Source organism: Strongylocentrotus purpuratus, unplaced genomic scaffold (genome assembly GCF_000002235.5).
Source record: "Strongylocentrotus purpuratus isolate Spur 01 unplaced genomic scaffold, Spur_5.0 spur5_scaffold_9, whole genome shotgun sequence".
Taxonomy (NCBI): Eukaryota; Metazoa; Echinodermata; class Echinoidea; order Camarodonta; family Strongylocentrotidae; genus Strongylocentrotus; species Strongylocentrotus purpuratus.
Genome location: NW_022145615.1, coordinates 27,689,868 through 27,700,180, shown reverse-complemented (window position 1 = coordinate 27,700,180; position 10,313 = coordinate 27,689,868). Strand labels below are relative to the sequence as shown.

Sequence of the window (10,313 nt, the reverse complement as noted above, 5' to 3'; positions counted from 1 at the left end):
TATTTGAAAAAGATAACATTGACTTTTTTTCTCCCCATCCCACAGAAGAGACATAAAGCATGTCAAGTGCCTCAATTTTTTGTCGGTTAGCTAAAACATTTCAACACCCTCACAGCCTCCAACCCCCTTCTAAAAAAGAATTAAAAAGATCGTCTGATTCTCGTCCAGCTGAGAAGGGTGAAACTGATCGTCAGAGTTTCAATTTCTTTTTTTTATTACTCCCCCCCCCCCCCACAAAAAGTTTAAATAAATAAATATAAAATAAAAGTTCACTCATTCTGCGATCTGCCGACAAGCTTAAAAATTGTAGGGCATACCTGAAGAAAATTTACTATGAGAGAATTGCATCCCACCCCTTATAAGTAATAGACATTCCAATTAAATCATAATTAGGCTACTTGAGAACTGCTCAGGGGTAAATAGTCACATTGTTTCATAACTCAATTATTAGGCAGGAGTGTGTCTATCCCTGAATGGCGTTATTCCAATCTCAACAACGCCCATCCCCAAGATTAACTACAAAGAAGATACAAGGGTAATATTTGTTCCCGTAATTTTTGTTTGCATTATATTCAATATATAAACAATACAAATAATTTTCTTTGTAATTATAATAACATTAATTAAATAACTCAATACATGTACAATTCCTAAAAAACGATCGAAAAATTTGAATGAAATCAGTTATAATATAAAAAAAAAATCAAACCACTACCATCTGCAACTCACACATCTTCTCACATGCACAAACTATGGACCATGTCATCGATGTTTGTCCGATCTACAAATCCCCCCACGGCGCTTCCGGACTTCGCGAGCTCGATGATGAGACAATATGTTGGCTTAATAAGGATCTTCCTATCTAGATGATGTACTCCCTGATATTCTTCGCACGAACGAACGAACGAACTCACATATACGTGTACACACCACAATAACATAAAGTCACAGGCAAAGAACACCCTCGCACACCCCCAACAGCCCCCCGCCCCCACCCACACACACACACACACACACACACACCATACACAGCAAGGTAATACCTGCTCACAGTCATATTCACTTCTAATTCGTCTCATTTTAGCTCTTACAAAAAGCCCGCTAATTTCTATTCGTATATTGTAATATATAACACCCACCACCCACACACACACTCTTACACACACAAACGCAGAAATTTTTTGTTAACCATATTTTTTCATTACAGATTTTTATTCAAAATAGATAGTTACATACACATCAATGTAAATAATTCCATACAAATACAAATCTTAATTTCGTTTTCATACGACAAATACATTCATATTCATACATATAAATACTAGATGAATAGCATGAATAGTTATGGCTCCAAACAATTACAAATTTATGTAGACAATCTTCCTCCTGTAATACCGTGTGACTAAGTAAACAAGCATTGCAATTAAGTGGTATTTGATTTCACGACAAGTTATCTACACTATGCAAACAAAAAGTAATTCAAAAATAACAAAAGGATGGACGTTCATGTTTCCATTTCCTCGTCAGGCTTGTAAGCTGGATCCTGACATACTTTCTTCGTTTTTGCACCAGTTTTAGTCCCACCAGCGGCCTCTGCTACCTCACCTACAATTCATAAATAATGTATAAACTATTTAGAAAATTAAAAGGTAAACTAAAGGTAATAATTTTGTTTTGTAGAATTTTGTAGAAACTGAAAAAGTTTGAGCAAATTCCGAACAAAATAAGAGAGTGTACTTTTGAAGTTGCGATCAACCCTAAATTGGCAACTCTGTAACATATCTTGCAAGGTCCCATCCCATTTGATCTGTACTAACAAACACGAAACAATTTTCCTCATGAAGTCCGTTTTGCCTAACTATTGATGATAAGATAAATTATATTCCACCTAATAAGAATCTTGCTCTACGATTGGTCAGAAGTAAGTCAAGTGATGAAAGATAATTCGCCCACCATTGATGGAAGAAGAAAAGTTCGTTGCATTGTGTAGATAGTAGTACTATCTACACAGTGCAACGCACTCTAATTGTAAACGCTGCGTATTGCTATCCTCTTTAAGCGCTTTTAGTGTTAGTACGCGAACTTTGGTCACGCGCGAACTAGGGTCACACCACCATATTGCATACACTGTACGTTTCGTACACCGTTTGCTAGATGTTAATTGATGACTTGTTGCTTAGCTCTACAATGACGGAAGAAGTGAAATGTTTCCGATGTGGAATATAAAAGCAAATATTCACCTTTAGGTTTCAGGCGATGGCAAACTATCACTTCCTCGGCGATCTGAATGTATACGCTATCTATCCTCAGCTTCGCTTCGGAAAGATAGCTACATCCAGATCGCCTCAGAATTTATAGTTTGTCCCATCACCTTCGCCAACGGCAAGTATTTGCTTATTAGCTGTTACATCCCATAAAAAAAGCATTTTGTTTCCTCATTGCCCATATTGCCACCACATTGTGTAATGGATGGTGCGTAGCCTAGGTACTCCTTGTTGCAGTGCTCGGCTGATAGCGACAAATCGCCTTTTTTTTTTAATAGTGGAAAGTTGTGGTTGTCTCATAAAGCTTGTGGGTAGAATAGAAAGTTGTGAATATGATTACCCGGTGTGCCACAATGAGGGGACGGGAGGGGTACAGATGTGTCCACGAGTGTTTCTGCGTCTGACGGGACAGGAATTTTAAACTTCTCTAATTCTGGAGACAGAAAACATAAATATTTGTAATGGGTTAGGAACAAAATACTGATTTTCTTTTTTTCCCGTCTCTCTCTCTCTCTCTCGAATTACAATTTCATTACTTTCGCTCTCCGCTTTCGCCCCTCTCATTATTTCTCTCTCTCTCTCTCTCTCTCTCTCTCTTTCTCTCTCTTTTTCCTCCATTTTCATTTAGGGTACATATTTTTTTGTAAAATTGTGTTTACCCACTTTGAGTACAATAACAATATAGTTTTAGAAATGTTAATTATAAAAATTAAAAAATTAAAAAATTAAAAAAGAAACACATTAATAATTCATTTTTAGTGGCGTAGCTACAAGGGGGAACGAGGCATGTGCCCCCTCAATATAATAGCAAAAAGAATAAGAGCGAGGGAAGATATGATGGAAAAGTGGTTACACGTAAAATAGTACGATAATTTAAGGATATAGAATTCTCAAACTTGCTCTTCCAAATATTACCGCATGTATTTGGTAAACGTGTATCGTAGGAGACCACAAGATAAGGCTTAATTGAAATTTATTGTAAGAAGTGCATTATATGATTTTTGAAAAATGCGTTGAGTTGATCTGATCTGCGTTCTTGATGTATCGTACAGCAGGAGAGATAAATAAATAAGGGAATAGAGACAGAGTAAAACTATGTGCTCGTTTCACTTTAACATGTAATTTGATCGTCATGATTCGGGCAGTATGGTGCCTGAATATAACATTATACATTGTGTTTTTCTTCAATCTAAATGAAGTTTATACCACGTCAAAGTGTCTTCTCTCCCCCCCCCCCCCCCCCCTTGTTTGCTTTACTACTCTCAAAATGTATAAATCAGGATAATTCATGGCAACGATACGACTGAATATAAAATATACATTTCATCTGGTGTAAGAAATATAATTTTTGCAATAATCAAGGTGTCATTGTTTACTCGCTCACAAGCAGTATTTGGGATCCGGGTTGTATGACTTCGGGCAAGACGTCCTCACTTGATAATTAGTATTCATCGCTAAATTGCACACATTTTTAAATAAAAAAATTGAAGAAAAATTAAAGAGGGAAGACCTTCTTACCAGTTAAATAATATCATATTGGAGGCTGGGTGATGATTCGTTATTTTTCAAGAGTCCTGTCACATCTTGACCAGTGTGATGACATTTGATTATATGAAATGCATGGTTGTCTTTGATTTTTGAGCTCATTAAATTGTCATCATCACTATGTGGCTGTCTCCGTTATAAATTAACATACTAAAAAAAAAAATCTACAAACCTGCTTTGACGAAATCAGCGCAGGGCTTCAATTCTTCACTCTCTAGAAAGATCTGTCTCAGTTGCAGAGCACTTTCGCTCTTCCGTCCATGTTTCATAACATACTTGGAGAGGAGTTTGTCGAATGCGCCAGGTTGATTCATGGTGAGATTGGCCCCTATCGCTGCGGCATTGCCCTTGACTTTGGTGAATCCCAGTTCTACGCTAAAGTCATCTGCACGGATATTCCCAGGATTAATCAGTTTTGACAATCTCTGCACAACTCTGTCTGTCAAAATGTCTGACATCACAAGTTGCGAAGTTCTAACGCTAGACAAGAAATATACGTAATGTAATAACATTATGATTTAAATAAACGAATGAATGGATACATTTTCACTCTAACATAACATTATGTTTAGAACAAAAGGTAGGGTTTGGAACCCAAGGGCGGCGATTGCGCAATCGAGGGAATGCTTTTGAATAAATGATTTCATGTAGATCAAGCAATCAATAAAGGCTTTCATAGAAATGATAAAATGCTAAACAGTTCGTTTTGTTTATGACCTGTTGATGTTTGGGGCAAACTGCAATATTGATATATTTTGTACTGATGTACTGATAACACATTATACTAGGTGCCACTGGCGTACTGATGGAGGGGGGACTTGGGGACAGTTGACCCCGCCCCCCCCCCAATAAAATTCAAATGTGGTTTATTTCTAATTCGAAAACAAGTGATTTACAAATGTTGCTAAAATGAAATGAATTTCCGTTTTTTTTCTCTCATTTGTGCCCATTATGCCAGAGGCGGCACTCCCAGTGGGGCTGGGGGAAAAAAGGCGGCCCTCCCGCAGGAAGCAAGGGGGCACAGTACCCCCCAATTTTTAAAGCACCCGAAAAGTGCCCCTTTTTACATAGGAATAGTGCCCCTTTTACATGGACACGTGCCCCTTTTCCTTAGACAAGTTCCCATTTTCCTTTGCAATAAGTGTCCATTTTCCTTTCTCATAAGTGCCCTTTTAATCTAAAGTAGGTGCTCCAAGTTAGGTACGAGAAGTGCCTCTTTTCACATTTGATAAGTGCCCCTTAACCTCTGATAATTGTCCTATTTTATCTGAGAGGTATGTGCCTCTTTTACTTTGACAAGTGCCCCTTTTCCTTTGTAAGAATTTCCCCTTCCCCTTTTAATAACTACCCCCATTTTAACTCGGATAAGCGCACCTTATATTATCAAATGTGCTCTTTCTCCTTTCTAATAAGTGCTCCTTTTCTTAATGATAAGTGCTCCATTAAAAAGAGCCACTTCCACTTCCCATATTAAAGTACCCCTTCTCTGGTAAATTACCCTTTTCAGGCACGAGAAGTTACTCTTTTCACTTCCTATAAGTGCCTCCTTCACCTCCGATAAATGCCCCTTTAAAATTTGATCGGTGCCCATTTCTTTAAACTGATGCATATTTTCCTTTTTTACAAGTACCCCTTTTTCATTCACATAAGTGTCCCTTTTCTTATCTTGTCATTGCCCCCTTTCAGTTGCGATAAATGCCTCTTTTCACCTCTGAACATATCCCTTTTAACAATATATAATAATATCTTATAAATACCCCTATCAAAAACTGATGGGGGCCCCTTTTCCCGTCGATTATGAAATGCCCATTTCCTATTCTCCGGACTGACTTTTTTTCATCCCTGGTGAGTGCCTCTTTTTGAGGGTGTAAGAAGTGCCCTATTTTCACCTCTGATAATTACTCTTTGTACTTTGGCACATGCTCTTTTTCTTTTCTGATCAGTGTCCCCTTTTCCTCTCATCATTAAACGCGCCCTAGTTTCAAGCGACTAACAGCAATTTCCCCCAAAGCTATTTTCGGTTGAGATTTCCCTTTGTAGGTGCCCTTTTTTCCAGAAAGTGATCTTGGTGCCCCCCCCCCCCCCCACTTTGGACGTCGCTCGGCCACCGTGGGGGGGGGGGCACTGTGCCACCCACTTTTTGCAGGTACCCTTTTCCTCTCTTTTCCTCTCTGGTAAGTACGTCTTTTCAGGTGCGAGTAATTCCTCTTTTCACCTTTCCTATGTTTGCCCCCCCCTTTTTTTTTTTTTTACTTCGACACGTGCCCCCCCCCTCCCCTTTTTTTTTTTGAGCCCCTTCCCCTTTTCAAAATGCCCCTTTTAACATCTCATAAATGCCCCTATTAAAATTGGATAGGTGCCTTTATCCTCCAAAAGATTCCCCATTTACTTTCTCTCAAATGCCTCTTTTCATTTCTGTTGAGTCCCTTTTCAGGTGCAAGGAGTGCCATTTTCACCTCTGAAGGCTCTGACAATCGCCCTTTTTACTTTGACACGAGCACCTTTTCTTTTTCTAATATTGCCCTTTTCCCTTTCGATAATTGCCTACTTTTCTTTTCTCCATAACATACACCCCTAATTCAAGCGGCTTTAGAGCCCCTTTTTCTTTAATTTCCCCTACAGCTCAATCGCATTTATAGATGTTATAATTATGTTACTTATAAAAGAACTTTTCAGTCTGTCTTCATTAGATTGTGTTTAATACTCATCAGGGTTTTTTTTTCTGGTGTTCTTTATAAGATGTAATTTTTTTGCACTGGGACCTCACAATTCTTAATTTGTTTGCTAGCTCGCTTCACTCGCTCGAAAATTAATATTTAGATATTTACACCTAACTGCAAAGTATGCTCCCTAATTAGACAGTATCTTGTACCACGTAAAGAAAGAAACAAATATTGATATCATCCCTGGAAGTGTAATCACAATCATGACGATGTAAGAGTATATACCAATGTTTAAAAATTATGTAGGTTTTGTTGATGTTTTCCTTTGTAGGTGCCCTTTTTTCTTCCAGAAAGTGCCCTTTTTGTTGCCACCTCCCTATTTTGGAAGGCGCTCCGCCGCCCCTGCGTTATTCTACTTGGTGGTGATAAGGATTTTGTTCTGACCCCCCACAAGTTTTTGGTCATTACGCCACTGCTAGGAACCTGGAAGCGATTTCTGCACCAGACATGGTAGGGATGCGATGTAGTGCGCGTACGGTTTCCTAATGTGAAGGGCAAGGCTACTGAAGTTCTAGGGTTGATTTCCCAAAAGCCTTTGCGATCATTTTCCCAGCTTACCAAGCTTTGAAATTTAAGTTCTTTGCATACATTTTTTTTTTAACGTGATAAATTACTGGAATTTAACATAAAAGAGTAGTTTAGCCCATATATCATGGAGACGTCAATTCGACAAATATTGAAAACATACATTTTCCAACAATAAAATAACTCAAGGGAAGTCTCAATGCCATACTGCACCGCCCATAAAAACCACGATCGGATGACGGAATTTTTTCCATAATTGTAATACACTGTATTGGCAGATCTGAAAAGGTGACCGACACGGCTATTGAAGTTGCCTTCCTTTAATTTTTTTTCAAAAGAACTTGGATTTCCAACATGATTGCCCTTTATTCAGCTATTGATGATAGCAAACACATCAAAGCATCCACTCATGAATGGTTTACAACAAAGTGTATTGTGCTCTTACAATATGCTCTTGTAGAATCTTTAGCTATTATACTTTAGTGGGGAAAATCCCCTATTCACAATGTTGAAATAAAACAGATGTATAATGGCACACTGATAACACGTTTGTCGGGGCAAAGTACATTAAATATTAGTATATCAATACAAGTCAATGAGGCAATGAGCAATAATTCTAGATGTCATGCAAAATTTGAAAAGCATATCGTCTAATTACTAAACAGATTTGCTGATATTTTCAACAATCTTTTTTAGAATATTTTGAATCTATTTTATATTTGTGATCTGTGTTTTCTTTTATTTTAAATCCATTATTATCAATTTCATTATAAACTGCTCAATTTATAGACACACATACCTAATAAATTATTGATCCTGAGAGATTTATTCAAGTCTTGCCCATAAATCTACAAGATTCCCCACTAAAGTGTATGAGAGAATCTTTCCAACAAAAGCTTTGGGCATGATACATGTAGGTAGAAGATAATTCCTAAGCCTCGCAGTTACTTTTCAACCTGACGTCATTGAAATGAATATGTATATATAAACCAACCACAGGGTGTGCACATAGTCTATTTTCAATTGTTTCCGCTGCAGGGTCAGTGCATAGATATCATAGTCACTGATGTAAATTTTCATAACAAACATTGTTGGCGGGGGGGGGGGGGTTGCCAGTTTTTGTCATTGTTAAATTATTGTGCTAGGTGTAGTAATAAGGTCGTGATTTAAAAACATTTTTGTTTACAGGGGTTGATAGGATAATTCATATGTTGGTCTATTTCTTCCACCGTTTATTAGCTATTCAGGTTGTACTGTTTAAGTTTCGTTTCCACATGATAAGCCATGGTTCACCATTCGTGCCCGAAAAGAAAAAAAAATCGCAATCAAAAACAATTATTTGATGCAGCATCAAAGTATACCACCCATTTCGAATATCTCTGTTACTCTATCTCTCTGTCTCCCTGTCTCTCTACCTCTTTATTCAGATATTGTGTCTGTTTATATTATGTGCAGTTCCTTTTGAGAGAAAAAATAATTAGTGGCGATGCTGCTGAAAAAAATGACCGGGGGCATTGTCCCAAATTGCATCCTCTGGTTTCAACGATGGTTCTTCGTAAATATCAATCTTGGAATGCATGAATTAATTAACATTACTGTAGAATGCAGTTGAACAATTCAATTCAACTATATTTCACAAATGCGAATCATATAAAAAATGATATACAATATATTGACATTTCCAATCAAACACATACATAAAATACATATATATATTGGTTCAGTCAGTAGAGCATCTGCCTCACAACCGGGAGGTCATGGGTTCGAACCCCGGCCGCGTCATACTAAAAGACGTTAAAAGACGGGAGTTGCTGCTACCTTGTTTGGCGTTTGGCTGCCGGGCTCACGATCAATTGGACAAAAAGAATTTCCAATTTCGGTTTAATAAAATTTGGAGTGGACTAAAATATTATTATTATTATTATTATTATTATATATTGAGAGGATTATATAAAATAAGTCCATGTAAATATGACCGCTTTAAATGTTAATACAATCCATTTACAATATCAGAGATAAGATCAAAATTAAATTCAAATCACATTGCCTAGATATATTTACCGGTGCCAGGTAAAAATGTCAGAGAAAAAAATGTCAGAGGTAAAAATGTCAGAGGAAAAAATGTCAGAGGTAAAAATGTCAGAGGTAAAAATGTCAGAGGTAAAAATGTCAGAGGTAAAAATGTCAGAGGAAAAAATATCAGAGGTAAAAATGTCAGAGGAAAAAATGTCAGAGGAAAAAATGTCAGAGGTAAAAATGTCAGAGGTAAAAATGTCAGAAGTAAAAATGTCAGAGGAAAAAATGTCAGAGGTAAAAATGTCAGAGGTACAAGCAAAACATATGAGTGCCGTCATAATATCTCAGCACTTTTATCACTCAGAATGTCGAGACGTACAGCTACTGCATGGGCTAGTCTATTATATTCCTTTCTAAATGTATGTGTCGTATATCGTACATGTCCTGAGGATAATATAATGTGGAAAATAGATTTTGAAATTGATTTTTTTGTGGAAGCAATCAGAGAAGGTTAATCATCTAGCATAAACATGTAAGTATTGGTGTGTAGTGCAAGGTTTTGGAGTCATCAAAATGATAAAAAAAATTGGCCCAGTCTTGGTAAAGTAACAAGCACTGTACACAGAAAGATATTGATATGGGACTACACAAACATATGGCATACAAATCGGGCAGGCATACAAAGATGTTACTTGTTATATCTGGGATATGAAGTCATTTGAAATAGATTTTCAGGGAATAACTTTTTTCTTTGATGTTCTATCACACTTGCATTGAACGCTCACAAATATTTTTTTTTACCTTTCCCCAGAACTCAACTTTCTCTTTAATTGATGTAACATGGGCGGCTTTCTGCTTTGTATCGGAGTAACAAAGCTGCTTATTGATTTTCTCCCAGACTATTTTATACCGTACGGAAGCGTTAAAGTGCCATTCTACTTGACGACATGACGAGATATTTCATCTTGTCAAGTCGACTTAATGTATATATTATGTCGACATGTAAAGATATTTAACCTAGCATGTCGACTTATCAACTTGTATTAGTCGACGTGGCGAAATAAATTATCTTGCCAAGTCGACTTCACAAAAAGTTCATGTCGTCATGGCGACATAAGTTATCTTACCAAGTCGACTTCTAAAAAATTACATGTCGTCATGGCGACATATATTATCTTACCAAGTCGACTACCCAAAAAGTAATGTCGACATGGCGAAATAAATTATCTTGCCAAGTCGA

General features: G+C 37.2%; 1 protein-coding gene across 1 annotated transcript; it reads right to left on the bottom strand.

The window, feature by feature from the left end:
- Positions 1 to 1,472: 1,472 nt before the first annotated feature.
- LOC105441999 lies at positions 1,473 to 4,270 on the bottom strand. The gene is made up of 3 exons (XM_030976451.1): positions 3,982 to 4,270; positions 2,605 to 2,697; positions 1,473 to 1,605 (listed from the first exon to the last, which is right to left on the bottom strand). Exons 1-3 carry the CDS (start codon positions 4,265 to 4,267, stop codon positions 1,505 to 1,507), a joined length of 480 nt encoding a protein of 159 aa, XP_030832311.1. The 5' UTR covers positions 4,268 to 4,270; the 3' UTR covers positions 1,473 to 1,504.
- Between the last annotated feature and the right edge of the window lie 6,043 nt (positions 4,271 to 10,313).